The following is a 24,675-nucleotide window of genomic DNA, read 5'->3' on the forward strand; positions in this document are numbered from 1 at the left end:
CAATAGTACATACACATCTTAATTATTGTGACTGGTTTTCTAGCAGCTTGTGGCATTATAGCTGTCTATAAAAGTATTTCGAAAATTATATTTATCAAACAAATGGTTTTATTTTTGAGATAGGTTATTAGAATCTCTGGATGATTTTTAAGCTAAAAAGTAGTGAGAAGAGAAATAATTTATCTCGTAATGTTTTTAAAACCATGCAGTATATTTTCTTTATTATGTACTATGTGACTTCTCATTTTGTGAGACCTGACAGATCTTTAAAATAAACTTAAAGAATGAAATAAAATCTATTAAAAAAAATATATATACACCTGTGTGAAATGTGTGTTTTTTTTTTGAAGTTATATTTTGTGTGCCTTTTCTGCTTTATTGGATTGGACAGTCAAAACGAGACAGACAATATCGATTCAATTCAAAAAACTTTATTTGTCCCCGGGGGGCAAAGACAAACACAGAGCAGTTATAGTGGGCAGAACCGGAAAAACACGTCGAGATGGAGCCGATGTTCAGTCCGCCGCTTCACAGGCAAAGACACCAGTTTGTAATTGATTTTGTGAAAAGAAACAAATCCAAAAAGGTAAGTAAACTAAAAGTCAATGGAGACGAGTATGACGTTTATCTGAGCTACTTAAAAAGCGCGCTAAATGACTCCTGTTTATCCAGCTTGTTCCTGTAAGCCACACACTGATAGAGCTAATTCTAGCTGTCTGCACGCTGGTCTTGTTAAACAATATTTATTATTCTTCAACAAGGTTTTGGTTCTTCTACTTTTCCCTCTTTAATTACTTCTTGTACTCAACACTGTGGCTTCATTGGTCTCGTCTCTTCGTGGTAGGTGGTGGACCTCGGCTGCAGTGAGTGCAGCCTTCTCAGAAAACTGAAGTTTCACCGTGAAGTTGAGCTGCTGGTTGGAGTGGACATCGACGGTGCCAAAGTAAAGAAACGCATGTATGTATATCTAAGACTGAGAGGTGTTAGTAAGAAATAAAAAACCCCTTTAGTCTCTTTACACATGGCTGAAATGACTCACAATTTTATCCTTGCAGGACTCTATAGACTAGACTGGATACAGTATTAATAACCACTGATTTCTTCTTTCATAACTCATTGCATGCAATTTTTTTCTGTTTATTTTTTGCAATTTATGTATGCTTTGTATTTAATAGTAATAGTAATTTTTCAACATGGCAAAAAAAGTGTTTCTTTCTGTTAGTGTTTTTGATGCATACCATTTATATTCAGTCAATCAATCAATTTTTATTTGTATAGTGTCAACTCATAACAAGTGTTATCTCGAGACACTTTCCAAAAAGCAGGTAAAAAGACCTTACTCATTGTTATGTTACAAAAAGCAGGTAAAAGACCTTACTCATTGTTATGTTACAAAAAGCAGGTAAAAGACCTTACTCATTGTTATGTTACAAAAAGCAGGTAAAAAGACCTTACTCATTGTTATGTTACAAAAAGCAGGTAAAAAGACCTTACTTATTGTTATATTACAAAGACCCGGCCTATCCATCATGAGCACTTTTAGCAAAGCAACAAAAGTTACAGTGGCAAGAAAAAACTGCCTCATTAAAAGGCAGAGATCTTCGACTGGATTCCCGGCTCATGACGAAACAGCCTTCACAGGCCTAGACTGCACCGGGCTTGGAAAGGGGATAGGGGGAGAGATGGGATAAGATGCAGGAAGAGGGATAGGGAGCAAGGGGGGTGGGGGGAGGCAGGCCGTCCATCAACAATCCGGTGGTATTAATTGCAATGGTGAAAAATTTGCTATTGTTTCCATGTGTTTTTGTGAGGTATACCTGCTAACAAGCTTCACTGACCTGTCTTTCATTTGGTTGATGGATAAACAGTTTCTAAGATCAAGTGTGTGTTGTTGATAACTGTGAAACTTGTGTAATACTGTGATGACTGACACTGATTTTGTGCTCTGCTTATATGTTCTTAAAGGCATGACTTAGTTCCTATATCAACTGACTATCTGCAGCCGACTTATGATCAGCTGTGCATTGAGCTGTACCAGGGATCTGTAACGCAGAGTGATTCCCGCCTCAGAGGATTTGATCTAGTGACCAGTATAGAGCTGTAAGCTTTTTGTCTTTTGAGTTTCAGTGTCTTTGTTTTCTATTTAATGGCTACAATGTGATTTTATTTATTTTTTGCAGCATAGAGCACCTCACTCTTCCTGATGTGGAGTACTTCTCTGAGGTGGTATTTGGTTACATGACCCCGGTTGCTGTTATTGTCAGCACCCCAAACTCTGAGTTCAATCCCCTTCTCCCTGGACTCAAAGGTTTCAGGCACACTGACCACAAGTTCGAGTGGACTAGAGCAGAGTTCCAGTCCTGGTATGCTAGATTAAGGATTCATTTTCAGGATTTTTAGAGTTTTGTGGAAATCAAAAATTGAGTTTTGAAAAAGATATTTACAACAGGGAATGTTAATGTGTACAATAAACGTTTGAACTGAATATTTAAACGTGACCTTCCTCCTCAGGGCTCTTAAGGTGTCTTTGAAGTATGGCTATGAGGTGGAGTTCACTGGTGTTGGAGAGGCACCGACAGGTCACGATGAGAGAGTCGGCTTCTGCTCCCAGATTGGTGTGTTTCACCAGCTCATGGGGAGAGATGGCTGCAACATTTTGTTTGCTGGTGATGCCATTGATGTGTTTTCATACACGCTGGTGAGTACACCTCTTTGCAGATGATTCGTTTTTGAGTTAGCTGCAGGCCTAAGTCTTCAACCTGTTATTGCTGTGGGACTGATTAACTGTGACATTTCTTGCTACTTTAAGTTTTGGGAAAATGTAACATGAAATAATGTTTTAAAACAATAAGAGCCTTCAAAATTGAAAAATATAGAACATGTATCAATACAACAATCTTCATAGAAACATCTGTAGCCCATGTCATGTGTCTTAAATCACTAATGAATACTCACACATGTTTTCATCAATGTGAAGAAATTGTAGAAAAAATATTTTTAATATAAAGCACAAAGTTCTGTTCCCTGTAAAACTTTTTTTCAAAATAAATGTATTAAATGTCTCTTACTTAGATCTCATTTCAACATCAATATGCTGTTGACGGTAACATTTCCATTTCTTCACAACATTTTTGTTTGAATAACATTTCCTGTTCTTTGGGAAATATAACCTCCTACACTTAAAGCCATCATGGGGTTATTAATATGCCCAATCCAAAACCTGTAAACCTGAAGGAGGGCTGGAGATCAACACTGAAGACACATTTCTTCAGTGTTTTAGATATAATTCATATGTTTGCTTTAATGTATCCAGTGTTCATAACAAGCAATGCTAAATTTGAATTTTAAAAAAGCAAAGCTTATCTAGGGCAGGGGTTTAAATAGAAATAGTCACAGTTTGTCAGCCTCTGCTGGTGACCTTTAGCAACTACAACTACAATCAGCATTATTTTTCATCTTCATGTTGAGGCTTGTTGAGACTGAAGCAATCCAACAGGATTTACAAACAATGCAGGCAAGATAAGAACGTTTCTATCAGACATTTCTACACCTGGCTTATTGTTAGGTGAATTCATATAGTTCTCAAAAAGCTCTTTTAGGACTCTAAACATCAGTAAAGATGTTTTTATGATCTAATTTTGTAACCTATTTTGTTTCTTTATAAGCTTTACAGTATAAACTACCCCAGCCTGCATGATAACAACATCTTGCGGAGGGTCCTGGTGACTGAGGTGTTGTACTGGGCAGAGAACCTGAGGAGAAGATGGATAGAGGAGAAGACTGGGGAGAGGGATGATTGTTATACACAGTGCCAGGCTGAAGGAGGGGACCAATGTCCTGGATCTTCAGAGCAGGACATGGAGATGCAGGAGAAGCAGACGGGTGAACACAACTTTTTTTAGGGTGTTCTAGGTTGTCTTTCTAATGAATTATTCTCATGATAATGTAACGTTATCTTTGCCTTTGTAGCAAATGAAGTGCTTACAGTAAGATTCTGTATCCCACAGCACATGGAGCAGAGATGAACCATCTGATGGAGCACCGTGGCAGAGCATTGTTAGAATATCAGGCAGGAGAAGGTGACGAGGAGTTTTGGACAAAAGGCAAAGGAAAACAGGAGTCTAGCACATTGCAAAGGTGAGTTTGCTTGACGAAGATGAAGTATACTCTGAGTAAGAAGAAGCAGTGGAATGTGAACTGATCTCAAAATTGGGAGACCTGGAGGATAATCATGAAAAGTAAGAGGAAAAGGAGCGCAGCACATTGTTGTTTTTGTTGTTGTTGTTGTTCTCAACTTGTCCAACCACCTTTTGTTTCCCTTTTGCCCTAGTTTAGTTTAACCTGGTAGAAAACTCTCAGCGCATGCACAATTATTGCACCAATAACGAAAGTAGAAATGTAGTAAGGATGTTAAGCTGTTTATTTTTAGTTTTTACAGAATGAACCGATCTTTTTGACTTATGACAATATAAAAGAGTTTAGATGAATGTAAATATCAACTAATTTGGCCACCCTAAGCTTTTAACTCACGCTTTTAAGTACTGCTAATTTAACTTAAGTAAAGGTCTGAATTCCTCTTCCATGACTGTTCAGACGACATCAAAGCTTCTGTCAGCATTTTCGTATTATAATGTGACCTGTTGTCTGTGCTGACAGGAGTGTGTCTGTCCCTCTGGCTGTGCTGTGGACATCCTGTCCCAAAGTCGGTGCCCTGAGTGGAAGTCTCAGTAACCTCAGACGCCTGTTGATGGATGGTCCCGAAGTGAAACTGAGCCAGGATGGCTCTGCTCTGCTTGTAAATCTTCAAGAACAGGGTACTTACAGTTCAGTCTCTTTCAAGTGTGTTACATTTGATCTTTAAACTAGTGCTGTCACTCAATTAATAAATATTACTCTAATTAATTACAGCTGATACTCTGTCACTGTTTGATATCTTTTCCTCACCTTGCTTCAACAACACAATAACATAGAGTACCTACAGACCAAAAAGACATACTGATGACGACATGACTCGGGTTTGTATTCTGACTGAAAAGTTTAATTGTTGTCTTAGAGTGAACACCTCCATTACTAATGCAACACCAAAGGTTGCCCAGCAGGTGTCACCATTTAACTGTAGCAGTTAATAACAATGAACATTTCCAGCGCTTCATCATGGTTTGTGAACAATTAATCATTAATGGTGAATTACGACCACAATGCATCCTCAGCTGACTTTGGAATGACTCTTTTCCAATAAATCTAATAATCAGTTTCTGTGGTTGATCTTTCATCTGTTGTTTAAGACCTTGAAGAAGAAGAAGAAGAAGAAGAGGATCAGAATGATCTGGAGGACAGCGGATATGCTGGGGTCAGCCAGTGTTTCCACAGTGCTGAGCAAGAGGAAGACTGGGAGACAAATGTTTGATCTGGAGGATACAGGACAAGTAGGTGACATCTTCAAATTTACCAAGCGAACTCATGAGTGAACTTCACTTGGATGCTACTGGACATCACAAAATGTTCTAACAAATCTCTGAAGAGCTGGCTCTTGGATTTGTTAAGTGGCTTTTTTTTTTACTGCAACTTTGTTTTTCTGTAAGAGTTACCTCTGGCCTCTACAACACGAGTATATTGACAGTCCAGATGTGTAAAATAAAAGTCTGAAAAGGAAACATTTCCTGCTGGATGTTGTATATTTTAACAAGATGAAATGAAATCACACCTGCTCCAGATTTTTTAACCGTTTAATTCAACAGTGCAAGGTACACATTTGAAGCATCCAGTACTCTTGTTAAGGAAGCAGATGTTGGTCAAAAAACAAGCCTTTAACAGGAAACACTGAACGGTGTCAGAACAGCGCAGAACATCACTTCACCGGAGAATACGTTTGACAGTTTTATATAGACAACAGCTTCACAGAAGAGAAGAAGAAACCATGTTTGTAACAACATGTTAGGTACCAAGATGAACACACCTGTTCCCCACAGGTGAAACAAGTGATTTTGATCCAAAAACACACACAAGAAAAACAGACAATAGTTGTTATTGGATAGCCATAAATCATACACTAAACACTTTTTTACTATGCAGGGAGAAGACTTTTTTTCTCTCCCTTAAAGAATGAATTATTTAGAAAACATATGGCACAATATCAGCAATGAAAGATTCCAAAACACAGACGATGATATCCTTCAGATGTTACTTTCATCATTTGAAAATTCAAACCATGCCGGAAATACAAAATAATCAAATGAGAACACTGACTTACAGTCACAGCAAATACTTTGCAGATTTCTGCTTTAACAGGACGTATCAATAACAAAACAGATGTTATACCTGCTAATTAGGCAAGTGAAAATCTTCCTTCAGTGTGGAAATATTCAGATTAAAAGATGGCACAATATTAAATTAGGTAAAACATGAAGATGTGTCAAGTTCTGCAAGCTAACAAAAGGACATCTTCATCATGCAGAACAGAGGGACACAGAAACAGAGAACACTGACATAGTTCAATACCATACAATGACATTTGTGCAGATATTGATTCCACATGTATATAATCTAAGGAAGGAAGTATCATACTTCGACTATGGCTTATGACAGGAGACAGAAGATTATAGATACTATACGGTCTGTTTTCACTAGTTATAATGTGTATTTACTCCCTATGCATAGGCCTGACAGGGTCCCTGGTGAATCGTTTGTTGTGTACTTTGGCTAGTTTGATATTTAATGAGTTTATTGTGCAGTTAATCTTCTGAGGCTACAAATTCAAATCCTCAACATGCATGACACTATCAGGATTTCAGATGTATATTAGGAAGTCGGACTTCTATCTGCAGCTCTAATTGATTCGATACTGATTGCGTTGGATAATAGATTTGTTATTAGACTGTTGTTTAGTCTAGCAGTTTATAAGCTGGAGGGAGATATACATACACAAAGAAATCTAATACTCTGCAGCTTTTTAAGACAGGTGCTGTTGAGCATTTTCTACATGGCAGTGAATCACCTATTAAGTCCTTCATTTAACAATCCTAGAGCGATACAAACTACAGTATGTATCAGTTGCACGTTTATGAAATTGTTGATATATCACAGCATCTTCCATTTGTTTGCTGATTTAAGCTTCCTGATCAACAGGCCTTCTTCCAATGATGTAGTTGAGTTGCAAAGCATAGGTATACAATAGATACATAGCTTAAATGCCAGGCATTGGATATATGCCCTTCTACCTTGATATTAATCACAGAAGCCCCTTTACATTTGGTTTTTACTGACCTACAAAGCCAGAGAGCATTCACTTACAAGAGCAGTAAATTCCAGAAAAAAGGCAGACTGCGTAACAGACACGTAAAACCTTCATATTTTAAAATTTCGGCTGAATATTAAACACATAACATCGTTGACGTAGGATTTACATTTTCTTTTTTAAAAAAAGAAGGAAACATCACCTAAAAAAAACTAGACTGCCTGTGTGTTTGGATAATATTTGTGGAATATTGGGGGGGAAGTCACAGTATTTACCTATATTTCAGTTTTCTTGTCCTTTTAAATCTGTTTAAGAAAATAACATTTATTTAGTAAGCTTTCGATTACAGGTATAGAATGGATCTGTTGAGCTGGGCATTAGTCTGTACATCTCTTATTAAAATACTGAAATCAATCTGATAATTTACAAGGCATTACATTTATTTGAGCTGTCTCGTTGGCTGTCTCTCCGTGACAGAGTGCAGTAAACGCAACCTGAACTGATGTGTTGTTACAGCAACATGGTGAGCACTACAAAACCAAAACCTAGTCACTGGGATTTAGATTCATTACGCTCCCTATTTGTAGAAAGTGACATTTTCAAAGCCAGTTTTAACTGCTTTACACTTTTCTACAGTTTTGGTGATAATATGGTGAGGAAAGTATCAAAAAATGTCTTCACTTGGTCTTCAACAATTGTGGTGTTAATCCCCCTCTCTGTGGAGGATTCTCCTAAACAACACTTAGCAGTGTGCCATTCAGATGCAAACAAGAACGTCTGTTATCACATTTTCTTTTTTTTTTGCAAGTACCAATATAACATCCGCTACGAAAGACATTGTGTCACATCCTCCCGCTCATCCACGACAACAGGATAACTGCTAACAGTGGTCAACACATAAAAGACACTTACCTACACTCACACACAGTCTGCATCCTCAAATAGCTCGACTCTGATGCCTCCTTTTTGTAGTAAAACATTCTCACAATCAAAACAATAACAGTTGTCAGAGTGCCAACAACTGCGGCTTTTTAGCAGCTTATAGGCTATTCATAATTATAAAATCCTATTTGAGATCTCCGAACACACAAAAGAGTCAAAAGGAATGTTTTGAAAGCACGTACTCCTCTTCAGTGTTGATATCAGTTTGTTCTGATGGTGCACACACACACACAGCATGTCCTGTGTCCTCAGTATCGATTTCTCCCAGTTCCTCTACAATTTATTCGGTACAGTTTTGGCTGCTGCGTGGGAACGTTGGACTTCAACTAATGCGGTTAATCTAATCCCAGAAAATGTGAAACAGACTGTCGGCGTTTTATGTTAATGTTTTCTGAAGGATCTGGTCATTGCTCGGTTTTTTTTTCCTAACACACATCTGTATGTTTGCACTGAGATGACCTCCCGATCTTAACAAAAAAAAAAAAAAGAACCCATCAGAGAGCTACAGTACAGTTTCAAACATGAACACAGGAGGGCACTGTTAAAATGTCAACCATTCAAAGAGCGATCAGGGAGGACACAGTGCTGATCAGGTAACTTGTGTGTGCTGTAGGAGTGCAGATTGAAGCTGACACAGCCTAACATCAAGGTTTGTTTTTTCTCAAAGCAGTGTGAGCCCTCCTCTTAGAGCCTGCATGTCTAACGCTTTATCACCACCTGCTCGTATGCTCCAGCTCCAACCCTGGGATGAAAAGAAAACACCAAATGAAATCAGCATCATAGAGTAGAGCTGTCATCATAGTCATATACTTCTAGCTTTGTTTGTGTTCATATGTTTTTGCAGGTCACTTTTCAAAGACAGTACAGACATCAGTACGAGTTAAATGTAAAGCTGGTAGGTTTTTTAACTTACACCAATGTAATGTACTAACACCAATGCCTTTTAAAGCAATCTAGCAGTCTTTATTTCTTATCTAAAATTATTTACAGAACCTTTTTCACATTATTCTCACAGTCAACACAACACAGTAAGCTATTGTCTTTTCGTCACTAGCTAAGAGCGCGCTAACCAACTAAGATAAACTAAAAGCATGTTAAGCATGACAAACAGGCTACATAGTGTCCTTTAAAGCTATACTTGAAGATTTGGGACATTTAGGCGAAATTCCTGTTTTTTAATGGATGTGGGGAAGACAAAATGTGGTGCAGAGGAAGTCAGTTAACTGTCTGTCTGTTTGATTGTATTGTTACAGGGAAATGTACACTGAAGAGCAGGAGTGATGGGTTGTTATTAAGAAGGAAGATAAGGAGACAGGCATGAGGAGGTTGTGGGTCCATCAAAAGCATGGAGGGGTTAACCACAAACAGATAATGTATTCCCCTCTTGGGTCGCCAAGAATTGAACAGGATGTGAATACTAATGCGAACGCTAATGTTCAATTCACTTTTTATTGACCGTAATGTCAAGCTGCACATTGTCTTTTCCACATTCAGTTATTATTTACTGGCCATAGTTGCACAACAGGCAGCCCCTGGTTGCTGTTGAATTTAATGGCGATCCATTAGATAGTTTCAGACAGATCTTAGCCATGCTCACCTGGAATGAAGGTGATGGCTTCCTAGGGCTGTGCTTCCACCAGGGCCAACAAACAGACGCAGGCCCTCCTCTGAAACAGACACAGTTGTAGTAACATTCAGTCAGTGCAGAGCACACACATCCCCTTGTATAATTCTGGTCGTGAGGAGCAGCCAGTTGCTAGGCAATCTAAAAATAATCATATATTGACAACATCTTATGTTTCACAGCTTTGAGCTGCATGAGACCTTGGAAAGAAAAAACATTGTCCTTCTCCCCAAAGTGCACAGACTTTGTGCATGGAGGGCTAAAGTACTGTGAATCATTTTCTAATGCAAATAAACTGTTTCATTAAAAAAAGCAGAAGGGCTCCAGAGTAGGGCTGCAACTAATGAAGGATTGATCCTTAATTGAATATTTTTATTTGGAAATGAAATATGGATAATTGACACATTGATATTTTCGGATTGTTTCTTAGTGCATACACTCTAGAGAACCTATAGGCACATCTGCACAGCAACATAACAAACAGCACAGACAGGGGGTGGGGCCTGAGCAGATACAGACATCACCACACACACTTTCTGACTAGATTTATTCAAATGGAATATTTTTTGAATGGGTCTTCCAGTTTTAGGTGGGAAATTCAGCTTATTATGCCTTTTGTTACTTTTAACAGTATTTAAAATGTACATGTTGGTTTATTAAAACCAAAATATTGTGTTTGTAGGACTTCTATCCTCTATCGACCTCACTCTGTTTTTCTGGCCTTACCTTCAGCACTGGAGTCCAGTAGGCTTGGTGTAAAGTCTTGACTCTGAAGAATTTTTTCCACAACATCGTCTGCATCCACTCGCGTGTCGTCCATTCTCTTCATCTGTGACTCCATGGAGTCCTGCTTCACTGGGTATCTGAGGAGACAGATATAGAAGCGAAAACAAATACTTTAAGGCCAACTCAAAAACCTGTTTTGTTTGTCTCACTGACTTTATTTTTCATTTGGTGCTGAACAAGGTTGCGGTCAACCACCAGTGTAACATGGGAGTCCATGTGAGCAGCTGAAAATGATGCCTATCAGAGTCCACTTGTTGTCCATTAACACATTTGTTTTGCAGCTCTAGCAGCCACACCAGTTCTATTTGCTGCTTTGTATTCAGTAGCACATGAATAGAGCAATCAATTAGGTACTTGTTTTTTTTTTAAATCAATAATTGAAGCCAGCTTGAAAATTTCATACACATATTGTGCACTTTATTTGAACAGTTTTCTGACAAAACCCGGGAAGTTTCAATGAATCGTTAAACATTTTACAACATGCCTCTTCGCTTTCTTGCGACTGACCCCTCTGTCATTTAGGTTGGTAAATATGAAGATATAGCATAGCTTTACTGTGTAGTTCTAACATGTTTGTGAGAATTAAATGGTAAAAATGCAGGCCTTAGGCGGTTGGCTAAATGTACAGTACACCTAAAGTAGCATTATGTAGGACTTGGTATGGGCTTCCCCCAGAGCCATACACTCTCCACTCTGTAAGGCCCGTCTCTAAGTCACCCTTAGCGCTCAACAAAGGTACTTTAAAACTCTACATGGGCTAAACAAGCTTCTCTGCTTGACTCATGCTAGGACATTTTTAGATCCCACAAACAAACAAACTCTTTAAAAACAACAAGAGCCCCTGCAGGACACCACATAAAGAACCCACAGTTAGTTTTCCGCTCTTCTGCCTCAGAGCAGATGCTTCCTGTAATGTGCCACAAGCCTCAGATGTGATTAAAGTTTAACGTCTATTAAATAACTTTCTCCTTTATTGTTACAAAACATGGGGTTACCATTTTGACTGGATGAGTGCATTTTCTTTGTGCATTGGGACTTTGACAGCAATGACATCCGTATGCATTTTTCATACACTTTCTAAATGACACAACAACTCACCTGTTGAGTCGTTCACAGGATGAGGCACTCTGTACTGGTGTACCCACTGGGTTGCTAGTAGTGGCTGTAGGGACTGGGTGTTCCGGTAGAGCAGGGCAGGGTCTTGACTCTCTGTCCCGGTCTTCACTGGGCTCTGGGATGCTACCAATGCCTGTTGAGGCGCTCCCTACTGAGTGGTTTCTCCGATGGCTGAACTCTGACATGCTGGAGGAGCGGGAGTGACCTGTGCTGTATCCTGAGAGAGATGACAACAGATTGTCAGTACAGTACAGTTCTTCAAAGAACAATAATATCTTTGTTGTCCATTTTAGAACAGTGGAAACTTGTTTTCATTGATGCATCACTTCATGCTGATAGTAGGGATGGACATGTACCGTTATCTAAATACTCAAGCATTCTCCTTCCACACCACTTAATGGGAGCTTTTTTCCAGTCACCATTTTGGTTTTTATCTTATCTGGATAAAGCTTATCACCAAAACTGACATTATTTTGCCTGTTTTGACTTTGTCATTGGATACAATATTATAGAAAAAACAATTTAGTTGGTTTAAAGAGTCAGGAGGAATGTGTCCTGCATATTTAGACATCTCTGCTGCATTGCCCCTTTGGGGTTGTTGTTTTTTTGCCTTCAGTGTTTAAAATGTAAAATAATTTGTTAAAAGTGCTTTGTACTGTAAAAACGTTCAACATTTATCATTCTACTAGGTCAATGCATCCGATTTTTTATTCATGTTGAGTAATTATACATCTCTGGAACTCCTTAGAAGGTCTGTCGTTGCATTAAAGAAATGAAAGCCTCATCGCTGCTGAGACACATTCATGTCATTACACATTTATCTAATAACAGCAAAGTCTACCTTTAAACATTAATGACATAGATACAAGTGGAGGAGTGAAAAGGTACAAGAACTACCTAATATCAGGATTCAAACATTAGTTCATAAACATGAACCGCTTTCAAACGAGGCGTTATTCAGGATTAGTTTTTGCCGTGCTGTTGAGTAGATTTGTGACATGCGGTGTGTTAAATCTTTTTGCAGTGCAGTGTGACTCACATGCTGTCTGTGTCTACAGGAAGCCATTTCAAGCATGAGAGATCTCAGGGCATCAGATCACAACAGTCGTGGAAACTTCCTGCACACTAATTCCTCATTCAAATAAATCTATCAACAGTTAAATGTGGCAGGAAATACTTTTTCTAATACGCTTTTTTCAGGGCCATTAAAGCTGTGCTCAGTGCATCTCTCTATTTCCTCTGATTTTTTTTTATTACAGACATCTGATCTGCCTCTAATGGAAACTGGAGCCTCAAGTTCGAACCGCTCTGGTGGAGTGTCACTGAAGAATAATTTCATTACTTCTCTACTACTTTCTCAAAGGGTTTCTCAGCTTGTCCTCACCAGGGATGGACATTTACAGTCATCTAAATACTCTCGTTTCCTTATGAATGAGTACTCACTTATTAAATATTTTTTACAATAAAAAAAGAAAGAAGTTGAACAAAGACCTTCTGGTGGTCCGCTATGTTTTTTGCACTGTGTTGCTCATCTGTTTGTATATAGTACAGCGGTTTTCCCAATTCCCCGTTGTGAATGAAATGACAAGTGATGGTAACGTTTGTCTCTGTGGTGAGAGCTGTCCATGAGGCTGTGGTGACAGACATGTCCTGCAAAACTCTGCTGCTCTTGATGATTTCAGAAGAGCAAAAGATTGGTGTTTTGTATTTGATGTGGTTGGTATAAAACAACCGTATTAAAAAGCTACTTATGAATTAGACTTTATCTGCAGAGATTGTGTGTACGATCCATATCTGGTTAAAATTAAGAAATAAAATTCAAAATATTGAATATTATTGGGGGCCTCTACCTGAAAGTTTGGACTGTTGGCTGGCATAGCTGGATGTTCGGGAATGGCCGCAGCCGCCAAGATCCTCAGAAACAACAGGACACTTCCCTTCTCGACTCTCTGCTGGATTAGACAGAACAGAAAAGATAGACAGAGTATTTGTGAAGGCCCGAAAGATTGTATTGCTAAAAAACTGACATGTACGTATAAAGACAGAAATCCTTGGTTTACGGCCTTACTGAAGCCAAATCAGAGGGAGGAACTGCAGTAAACCTGTCAAGAACCATGCTGTGTACTCTCCATGTCTGATCTCCAGCTTGCTAGTGTGGTGTAGAACATGCTGCAGTGAATGAAAGCATTTTATTTCTGCTGACAGAAAGCGGTTTAAACTCCTTACATCTTCTCACATTGTCCTTTAGTTCACCGTCCCTTTGAAAATGAGAAAGTGACCATTGTTGGAAAAATTAGCTATGGTGGCTACCAAAATAAAAGCACTTCTGAGAATGTTTTAGAATGACAGGAGAACCCCTTTTTTTCCCCAATACTATCACAACATTTACCCACATACACAACATTTTCAAAGCTCAGGTGCGTCTGCCATAAAAAGAAAATATGTGACTTAAAAATCCAAAAGGCTACATGACTGTTTTGACAACCAATGTTGGAGAGTGTGTACCCCAGTTTCTGAAATGTCAGCCTTTTTAAAACACGTGCAGTAAAAAAAACAAACCCGTGTACCACTTTTAATGTCAAGCAGGCACATGGGCAAAAAAGGCTGAGCTGCCCGCAGGCTGAACAGTTCAGAGTTCAAAAAGCTTTGGGTAAGAAAAAAGAAAAAAGAAAGTCCTCTGCCTCAGCAACAAAGCAGAAGATACAAACCATTCCAGTTGTTTTGAACCTCAGGATGTAAATGTGGATTAAATGTGAACTAGCTTCCCCCTAAGGTCTTAGTGAAGTGAATATTTAAGCATGTAATATCCAGCATTCCCTGAAAAACCCCTTTGTTTTAATCCCAGAATAAAAATGAAACAATGTCACATCTGCCCCGTTTTCAAATGTGCTTAACGCGTATGATGCAATGATCACAGCCAGGCAGGCACAGAAGTGTTTAATTCTGAAATGATATATTCTTACTCCTTTCTATACAAATAGCTAATTAGGACACCTAATAAATCTTTATAATTTTGTGTTAAATGAAAAGTCTATTTTGACTCACTGATACACACTTGTCGGTTACAGTGACCTTTGCATCCACGGGTTCACACAATATCTAGACTTGTCTTGGAGGACCAGCATGCATAAATACATTTATAAACCCATCTACAAAGAAATAATAAATCATAATTGCTAAATACTAAAACAACATCCTTTTTCAATTGATGCTGCACCAACATGTGAAAAACTAATGCACATAATCCGCAAACATGCACAACCAAGACACAATGCTGCTGGTGGGAAAGACAATTGTCTTCAGCAGACAAATACACGTGTTGTGAATACATGCTAACCAACAATCCCCCCTCACACACACAGACTCACACACACGCACACACACACACGTCCTATTTTTAACCATGACAGAGCCTACAGGGTCAGAGCAGATTGTAGCTTATCTAAAAGAGAACTAGTTTAAATTATACATGAAAGAGCTGCACTACACTCTGAAGCTTCCAGCATGCACAAGCATTCACTACAGCAACGTGTTCGTCCATGAACACACACACACACACACACACACACACACACACACACACACACACACACACACACACACACACACACACACACACACACACACACACACACACACACACACACACACACACACACACACACACACACACACACACACACACACACACACACACACACACACACACACACACACACACACACACAGGTAGAGACGAGAGGGACACAGGAGAGTGAAATGTAGCAGAAAGGCACAGCTGGAAAAGAAACATGTGTACAGTGCAGCTGGATGGTAAATGAATAGCAGTGATAAAAAAGTACTCGTCTCCAGAGACAAGTGCACGTGACATACAGGAAGAATCACAGTATTTATCAGAACAATGTCTGCAGCTTCAAAGATGAGCTTTATCAGTGAAGAAGGAACAACTGCACTGCAACGTTTTCCTCCCCAATACCAATTCTAAAAACAAAACTCCTTTATCTACCAACACCACACCTTGTATTTAACTTAACTGTATTGTCATGTGCTCCTTGCAAATACATGTATGGAGGCAGATGTTACAGAATCGATATGGCTGCAAAGCTGTGAGGACAGTTTTGAAAGACAATTGACCTTTGGTGCAGCTCACAATAACACCGTAGCCATAGCTCTGGGATTACATTTTTTTCTCTGATGGATCTCTGATGAAATGAATTGGAGCGTTTTAGGTTGTAGGATCCTAAGGCCTCTGCTGTTATTCTCAACAATACAGCTGTTGTAGTGAATTCTGTGTAGGACATGGTCCATTATCCAAAACCAGTGTATATCACGATATGTATTGCATCGTGATACGTGTCGAGTCATGGGGTTGTGGGAAAAACACAGCCCTCGTTCCAAAGTTGGTGCAGCAAGCAAGGAGCCGGAGTGAAGTGTTATATGGCAAGAAAGCAGGTCAGACGTTGTGTAATGTAAACTGCTATCGGTGTTATATAGCAGTGATTTAGAGAATACAGAAGATACATCATACAGTTAAAATGGTGGAATCTTTCTGCTTTGCTGAACAATTTGAGGGATATGTCTGTATCATGTGATAAACTGCACTAATTATAAGCTGGGGTTTAGCACAGCAAAAGAGAGAGCGCATCAGATGTTTAAAAAAAAGAAAGGAAAAAAAAGCCATTGGGATGATGAGGCAGAGCAGGGGAGTGTAATGTGGCGTGATTGGTCTCACCAGAACAGCCTTTCTGCGAGTCCCCTCTCCTCCTCTCCTCCAGCACACTCTCTACATCCCCCTGGATCCCGATGACTGTGGCTGTGGAGGGCGGCCTGATGACAGAGGAAAGACAATAGTTCCTTTTTCTCCTCTCTAGTATTTCAGTGTGTCCGTTATTTGAATCGTTCAAACAAAACACAAAGCAAGGTAAGAAAACAACATCATCGAGGGAGATGGAACTAAAACAGCAAAACGAAACAACATTGAGTCAGGACATTAAGTATTTAAATTCCGGTTGTCTAGAAGTACTGTAGAATAAACTCAGGGATTTGAATTCAAGCTGAAATAAAAGAAGCCATTGGTATTTACATAAAGGCTACTGAATAATTTTTAGGTCAAATTCCGCCCTCGGGTAAGGCAGCATATCGTTCTCTCTCTGTACGTATGTGACAAACGTTTTCACTGCACAGCAAGTTTCTACTAAAAGAAGTATGAGAGCCTAAAACATGTTCCTTGCTTGATTAATCAAGTGTGTACAAACACGTGAAAAACCATAACAGATGTCAGCACCACACCTACAACGGAATTCATGTAACAGCTCCAAATCAAAATGAGTCCGCAGCAGACGGCATGTCGTTACTTTTGCACATACAGCAGTTTGTTTGTTTTGTTTTTTGTGCATTTTTAGCATTTTTATCCTGTAATAGATAGTGGTGCTTTTAGTGCAGCTGTACTGATAGAAGATAGAGCATATCATTTTAAAGTCTGAAACTGATAGGAACTGTTTAACCCCACAAGCTCTCTTATTCCAAAAGGTCCATGCAACTCAAATTGTATTGGTAAAAATGTTAAAACTCGAATGCCCAACTCCAAGTTAACCGACTGATGACGACCTGAAGACCAAAGCAGCTGCAGCAGTGCAATAAAGTTGAGAATAGTTCACTTACGTTTTAAAACAGGGATCCCCTGACATAAGCTGCGTACTGATGATAACCTAAGAAAAGAGAGAGACATGTTAACGGTTAAGGTTTGACTTGCATTGTTTTCTTTCTTTAAACTTATAACTCTGCAAATAGGTCCAAGCATACTTCATCCAAAATGGCAAAAAAAACCAAATCAAAAGCTCAAGGCAGATCTGTACGTGAACCAACTTCTCATTCAAATCCTTTTTGGGACTTATAACTTTCTTATTTACTCAGATAATGTCTGTGAATCTCTGTGTTTATAACAGCTCTTCTTCTTCAGTGGTTTGTTTCTGGCTACAATCTAACACACGACTGGGGGACACAGCCATTGTTGTTGTACTCCATCCTAACCCTTTATGCGAAACCCTTTTCCATGCAGGTCTTTGGGTCTTAGTTGCGGGACATACCATGCTTGTATTCAAAACACCAGGGTACCTTCCTAACGCAGTCAAGTCAGACTGGTGTGGCTGCTTCACTGGGGCTTCAGTGTTACCTTGAGAATGGAGTTATCCTGGCGGGTATTTTTGGTATCGTAGCCTTCCAGCAGACATCTGCGGGTTGTATTCCCTGAGCCGGCAAACTCTGCTAAATTCAGATCTGCAAAACCGAGCTGAAGGAGAAAGAATGACAACGGGTGAACTTTGTTTTCTCTCAGGAGATTTGTGTTCTGCCTGCTCAGCAGCAATATGTGGATGTAATATGACAAGAGGTCAGGACAGGAAAGAAACTAGAGGGAAATCTTGAAGCTTTAGTGTCAGCATGCTCGGTTAATAGTTTCTTACAAAGACTGAAACAAGAACACAGCACATAATGAGACAACCTGCAGGCATTGTTGACCATCTGTTAGCTGCGGGCTCTCTTGGCGGTGGCTGATTACTGTAAATCTAGGTGACCTGTAGGGTGGGTCAGGGGAGGCTGTTGGATAACATAAATATATGAGGGCTTACCTTTGCATATGCCTTCCCACCTTTCAGCTCCTGAAAGAGAGATGTATACATATTTTATAGCCAAACACTGGAGCGTCACCCAGTGGGAGCATAATATTAAAGGTGTTTTCTGAGTACACTAGAAATAGACATGTATATAGACCAGTGGTTCTCAACTGGACCCAAAATTCAGATATTTTTCAACCAATGAGATTTGTTTGATACCTCAGACTGTCCAAAGAAATGACAGAACAAGAAGATGAAACAAAACAAAACAAAAGTGATTTTCAGACTTTTTTTTTTTCAAAGCCCACCTAAAACAACTCCACGACCCACTTTTGGGTCACGACCCACCAGTTGAGAACCACTGATAATGACAACCTGTATTTTATCTGGAAGGCTTAATCAAGCTTGTTCATTTTCTCCTTCCCCCTCTAATATTCTGAAATACTGTGAAATGATTAAACAAAGCATGATTAAACAACCACAGCACACTCACATTTAAGGTTTAAGATGTTATGGTAGCAATCAAATGAGAGTCACATTCTTCACAGGGATGAGTTTATATATTTTATTGACATACACAGCCCTTTTCTGTCACCTTATTTTGAAATAAAATGTCGCCTTTTGAAGCCTGCGCTTGAAGCATCTTTAACTTGAACCTTAAATGTTCACAATGTGAAGCCTACGTTTATGGCTCATCTGATTTTGTAGATGTATCTAAATCTGAAGTCTGAGACTCAGCAGTCTTACACTGTACCTTTCTGACAGACACACGACACACACAAGGGTCCAGTACACCTGTCCCGGCGTTGGCGCTCATCTTGCAGGGGAACGAGAACCGTTTCCTCCATCGGACACAGTTGGCCTGCACTGGCTCCCTGTCAGGGGAAATCACAAAGACATAGATCAGTGTTGAGCCCTCTGGAAAGGTCAGAAAAAGATGCATTTTTGAGTGCGCTCTTAAAGGGTAATTTACAGCCAGATGTTAGAAAGCTTAGGGTCATGATTACAGATTAAGATGAGTAAAGATTGCTACAAAAAAGAAGAAATGAAATCCCAAATCCAGCCAGGCAGTAACATTATAATGTGTACAAAAACAACGGAAAAGTTCATTTCCTTTTCTTCAACTTGAGAACTACATTACAAGTCTTGATTGATGTAAAGCCCAGGGACAGAATAGTTATCATTTATTATTCTTATCAATAAAATACAAAAGCAACAACACAAACTTTGATTAAAAACCTCTAAAGTTCTCCATTGGGCGACATTCAACTTATTAACAGTGATGGGACCGACCTTATCTAATAACGGTATCGGGTCCGATATTGACGTAATTTACAAATCGGATATTGGACTAAAATCGTTGACATGACAACGTTAAGATTAGATGGAACAGCTTTTTCTATTTGATACAAAGTACAATTCTTACTCTCCAGTTGAAAAGTTTTAATTTGTAAAACCTTACAGTTGTTGCTGCTTCCTGTTTGTTTGGTTAACTGAAGCTTTGTGAAGCCTTACACATAATATAGAATACAATAGCGTTACAGCAGCAGGTTGTCCAAACACACAATATGAGTAAATTTAAACACAATATAATATTAAATACAAAGTAAATAAGCACTAAAAAATCAAAACTAAGAATGTGAATATATACAACCAGGATTTAATTTAGCATTACTAGTATTAAATATGAAAGATTAAATGTAAATGTGCAAAAACAGGAGTTGTAAATGAACAGTATTGACATATTAATACCAACAATGACAATATTAATTATGATTTAAACAAAATATTGGAATCAGTGTATTGGAATTGGATCAGAAATGTAAATAAGTGGATCGGGTGCATCTCTACTTATCATTAGAGGAATGTCTGAATGTTTTCAACATCGTCTTTAGGGTACCGGTACTTTTTTTATTCTTTGATGGAATAGTTTCAGATATCAAATCCTAACAATCCAAAACAATTATTTTATGGATAAGTTCTATTGATTTTCTGCCTAGCCATCCGTTTTTATTTTTTGCTGTTGTGCAGTCACGTCCATAAATGATTGAATCAAACTTCATTTTGTATATTTCTATATCACAATGACTGTTGCATCACGTGCATCTGACGTCTGCCCCAATTTTCACATTTCTCCTGCATTTGGCCGTTAACTGGTGCTAATTCCCAATCCAACAATGAACTCATCTCTTCCTGCTTGAAGCTGCTGGTTCAAGCTGCCAACACCAGCTTATGGGCTTAGCCTCTGATTTCTCTGGCCACTTAACACGCTGGTTAATCACAGTCCTTTTCTTCCACCTATTGATTTAGTGCACACAAAATCATTTAGTCCACCGCCTGGGCTCATACTCGAGGTTAAAATGAGGGTGAGGTGTAGTCCACATTCAGTGAAAGGATGAGATGAAACGTTAGAGGAGAGAGTGTGTGTGTGTATGTGTGTGTGTGTGTGTGTGTGTGTGGGCAGCATTACGATATCCCAGATGGCTTCTCTCTCTCTCTCTCTCTCTCTCTCACTCACTCACTCACAGCCATCCTCTCCTCTCCCACTCACCAAACCAATTCCCTTCTGTTGAGAAAGCTCGCATGCCATTCAGAAATATCCACTTTGCTGGATTTAAATACACGCAGAACGGGTTTTTTTAATCCTCTCTAACACAATAGTTTGCATCTCAAATAGTGAAAAAAGAGCTCAAGACTGAAGGGATCCTGACAGAAGGTGAAGTGCAAAGAGTGTTAGAGACATAACACCTTGATGATTAACGGGGTGTGCAGATCCCTCTTAAGATGGTTACGACTGAATGAATAACAGGCCCATGCTGTGCACTGCCTCCCTGACTCACTACACATTAAAAAAAAAAGCAGCAGATGCGTGACCAATGTTGTACAAACGCTGACTTCACCGGCTCCCCGAGACGGAGAGAGGAAACTCCCAGCCAGCTGGACGCTCTGTGCTTCGAGAGTTTGGGCTTGATTGCATGTAGTGTAACTCACAGCGCAAAAACACTACTAAACACTCCTATAGTGAGTGATAGTAAGTCTGCTTTAGGCACTAGTGTGCTCTCATCTCGATACATGAGTCAGATAATAGATATCCTTGTATGAAGCACAGTTGCGGTCACAGGAAGGGGTAAAATCAACTCTCTCTCTCTCTCTCACAAACACATTGTTACATAGAATACGAGGTTTTCCCACGTCGAACAGCTATGAAAATATAAAGTCATTTGTCCATAAAAAAAAAAAGTAAGCTTATATAACAATGGAAACTTGCTTTAGGCAGAAACAATGGTGCCAAAGATGACAAGCCACACCAAAGGAAAAGAACGGCTCATAAAACAACAACCCTTGTTTCTCTTACACTCACAGTTTGGATGATTTAAACGAGCGCTAGTCTACTTTAGGGCTTTGATAAATCTGACTGCTGCAAATAAAGTATTTTAACGACACAGAAAATCAATAAATCCTCTGGAAATCTGGAGGATTTAATCTTCATTATCAGGCATGAAGAACTCTAACAGTATTTCTTCTATTTCATTTAGCCATTTTAAAATGACCGTAATGCCAAGACCTTTGAGGCATTCTGAATCACACATAACAACACACTAGGCCTTTCTATTTGGCTATTTTATAAGAGCTACTTACTGCAGGGAAACAGGGGGGCTTGTTATATAATCATGGTGAAGCCATCTGATCCTTTGAGCCGGGGATCCAAAACAAATGCTTTTCCCCTTCGTCGAATGCTTAATTTATGAGAGAATACCCAAATGGGATTACAGAGGAGGGGACCGCCTGTGCCTGTCTCAACTTGATAGCAGTAATAACGTCATCATGCATTTCTTAATATCACTACTGCTTAGATCTCAGGGACGTGACAAACGGTACACTCATTTCCTTCTATGAACAATTATTAGGCGTCCCCATCATGTGGTTCCTTTTAACATCAATCTATCCGTACCATAAGTCAGTGTCAGAGTTTCACTGCTATTGTCTCTGACTGGACAGTGAAACCTGTGGAGGGAAATGGCAGCTAAGGTGTTATCTGTCTGCCTGCAAAGAGTGAAATGTCTTGTGATTATCGACTGTTGCTTTGACCAAAATGAAAAGAAAGCAATGTGCAGACATCATCTCAGGATTTAAGACACTGTATTGCAGCTTTGCAGATTTTGCTTTTATGGGGACAGAGTTTTTTTTCAACTGTAAATTCACTAATTACCAATATGGCCTTCGCTATGTCGACTTGTTTTTAAACTGGGGTGAAATGTGACCTTTTGTACTGGCATGTATGTACACTTTACACTGACTTTGCACCAATATGACTTTGCAAAGCTACCCAAATGGTTGCTTTCTTAAAACAAGTGACTCATGAATTACTTTTTCAGATATTCATGTAATACTTTTCCCAACATATCCTAGCACAGACCTCTGTCCGTCACGGTGATCTGCTAGATGTGCTGCAGACAGTGCGCACAAACAGTGGAGTTTGTGCACAACTAATCTGCTAAAGAGAAAAGCATTGGGATTTCAAATGAGTCCTTTTAAGTTAAAACGTAGAAAAACATTGTAGTCCAAACAAAACAAAATGTATTTACATTTATTTACATGAGAAAATATGTTGAGCTATGAGACAGGAAATACTCACAATAACACAGCTCTACTGCACACCACTTTAAGAACTAGTATTTAAATCAGCTGAGCTCTTTCTTGTATTTTCCTGATTATTGGTAATCCATATCAGTTTAATTAAGAGCAAGAGCATCAGGCACCTTCAACCCTGCAAAGATTCAACCCAATGATTAAAGGAGAGCCACACACACACACACACACACACACACACACACACACACACACACACACACACACACACACACACACACACAGGACAGAAGTTACAGTATTGATTAAGCAGGACTCCTCCTTAGCTCTGTATCAGCTGTGAGACAAGTCAGCTGGCTGATCGACTTATCGATCCAACAACCTTTAAGGAAGTTGGCCTTTGAAATGTAAACCATACGTCGTCCTGAACACGACGAAATGAAGATTGTGAGACATTTTTGGGCACATATTGTCACAAATGCTAAAAGTTAGTGCCGATGGCGTGCAGTGTGCAATCCTGCAAACACGACCAGGTGAAGGAAAAGCTTAAACTGGAGGGTAACATGAAACATGATAACAACAGAACACCATGACAGCAGGAGAAATGACTGTTTTTTTGGTCGTGTATCTTGTTAGTTAGCTTCGTGACATCACTAATTTAACCTGCGAGCACGATAATAAAAGCAAGTTTAAGCGTTAGTTTATTAAAATCCTCACCGAGAGGACTCCTCGGAGAAGCCGCCGTCGAGTAGTCTGACTTTACAGAAGAGGACACCGTTCACAAAGGGGACCGACGAGAGCTCGTCCAGCTCAAAGTCCACCTTAAACTTGAACTTCTTCTTCTTCATCATCATTAAATCCATACACAGGAATCAGTAACCTGGACAAGATGCTCCGATCTCGCCTGCGTCGGACATTACGGCCTCATTGTGATGTAGTATTGACACAGTGTTGTGTTGAGGGAGGATCGTGAAGCTGCTGCTGCTGCTGACAACGGTCAAGACATGCAGCTGCACGGACACTTCCGGTTGTTGACTTTCACAATAAAATCACCACGTTCAAATTCAAATTAAAAAAAAAAACTTTGTTCGTCCCCGGGGAGGCAATTCAAAGGCACACAGAGCTGTACTTTAACAACAGTGCAAGTGTCAATTTAAATACAACTTAAAGCTTAAACTTAACTTAGAAATACAAAATATAAAAGAGTAGATATAAGTGGACAGTGATCGGACTGACAGATGTAAACGGATGTAAACAGAACTATGTGCAGTAAACGAGACATAAATATATATATACAGAGCTATGTGCAAGTAGGCTAAATGATAAGTTATAAGGTGCATGGTGAATAATGGAACAACAGAACTAATATATACAATATAACTGTAAAGGTTAAAATGAGATAAATAAAGTGACCGTAGTGCAATGATGGATAAGAAACAACAGGAATAAAGTAACCAGAACTGTGTGAATACTGATATAAAATGGATAGAATAAAGCAGAGGCAGTTAAGGTGCATGGCAATTTAAAAGCCATTAATAGGCCATGGCTGCGTGTTGGAAGATAATATTTACGGTCAATGGTTGGAAGGGATTAATTAGAAAATTAGAGAGGGAATTTCCAGTTTAACATTTTTCACCATTTAAGGACTACTAAATTGCATTTTAATGTGCTTGAGTAAAATGTGATAGTTGCTCATGGATCAAAATAAATATAAATGTTGATAGCTGCACAAGGCTGGAAAATAAACATCTGCTCTTATTTTACTTTTTTGA

At 39.1% G+C, this 24,675-nt stretch overlaps 2 protein-coding genes across 3 annotated transcripts; one reads left to right on the forward strand and one right to left on the reverse strand.

Annotated features, from left to right (window-relative positions):
* Positions 1 to 485: 485 nt before the first annotated feature.
* Positions 486 to 5,581, forward strand: henmt1 (HEN methyltransferase 1). Its single transcript, XM_020651540.3, has 9 exons — positions 486 to 586; positions 845 to 957; positions 1,966 to 2,100; positions 2,181 to 2,363; positions 2,512 to 2,698; positions 3,666 to 3,882; positions 4,008 to 4,137; positions 4,657 to 4,814; positions 5,286 to 5,581. The coding sequence occupies exons 1-9, from the start codon at positions 503 to 505 to the stop codon at positions 5,405 to 5,407; spliced, it is 1,329 nt and encodes a 442-aa protein (XP_020507196.3). The 5' UTR covers positions 486 to 502; the 3' UTR covers positions 5,408 to 5,581.
* A 127-nt stretch (positions 5,582 to 5,708) lies between these two features.
* fam102bb (family with sequence similarity 102 member Bb) lies at positions 5,709 to 23,909 on the reverse strand. 2 transcript variants are annotated; one of them, XM_020651550.3, is made up of 11 exons: positions 23,621 to 23,909; positions 19,068 to 19,188; positions 18,329 to 18,358; positions 17,875 to 17,991; positions 17,364 to 17,410; positions 16,435 to 16,529; positions 13,553 to 13,651; positions 11,685 to 11,919; positions 10,527 to 10,663; positions 9,774 to 9,843; positions 5,709 to 8,918 (listed from the first exon to the last, which is right to left on the reverse strand). In XM_020651550.3, exons 1-11 carry the CDS (start codon positions 23,764 to 23,766, stop codon positions 8,876 to 8,878), a joined length of 1,140 nt encoding a protein of 379 aa, XP_020507206.1. In that variant the 5' UTR covers positions 23,767 to 23,909; the 3' UTR covers positions 5,709 to 8,875. The 2 variants fall into 2 exon arrangements, with proteins under 2 accessions (XP_020507206.1, XP_020507205.1); XM_020651549.3 differs by having other exon boundaries at positions 13,553 to 13,654.
* Positions 23,910 to 24,675: the final 766 nt, after the last annotated feature.

Source organism: Labrus bergylta, chromosome 6 (genome assembly GCF_963930695.1).
Source record: "Labrus bergylta chromosome 6, fLabBer1.1, whole genome shotgun sequence".
In the NCBI taxonomy this organism is placed as follows: domain Eukaryota; kingdom Metazoa; phylum Chordata; class Actinopteri; order Labriformes; family Labridae; genus Labrus; species Labrus bergylta.

Coding starts and splice junctions, on each gene's coding strand:
- fam102bb (XM_020651549.3), bottom strand. CDS start 23,766: ATGGATTTAATGATGATGAAGAAGAAGAAGTTCAAGTTTAAGGTGGAC. Junction 16,530..17,363: donor GGGGATCCCTGTTTTAAAAC/GTAAGTGAACTA, acceptor CTCTGTCATCAG/GCCGCCCTCCACAGCCACAG. Junction 11,920..13,552: donor CCAACAGTCCAAACTTTCAG/GTAGAGGCCCCC, acceptor CATCTCTCTCAG/GATACAGCACAGGTCACTCC.
- henmt1 (XM_020651540.3), top strand. CDS start 503: ATGGAGCCGATGTTCAGTCCGCCGCTTCACAGGCAAAGACACCAGTTT. Junction 958..1,965: donor GCCAAAGTAAAGAAACGCAT/GTATGTATATCT, acceptor ATGTTCTTAAAG/GCATGACTTAGTTCCTATAT. Junction 4,138..4,656: donor GAGTCTAGCACATTGCAAAG/GTGAGTTTGCTT, acceptor CTGTGCTGACAG/GAGTGTGTCTGTCCCTCTGG.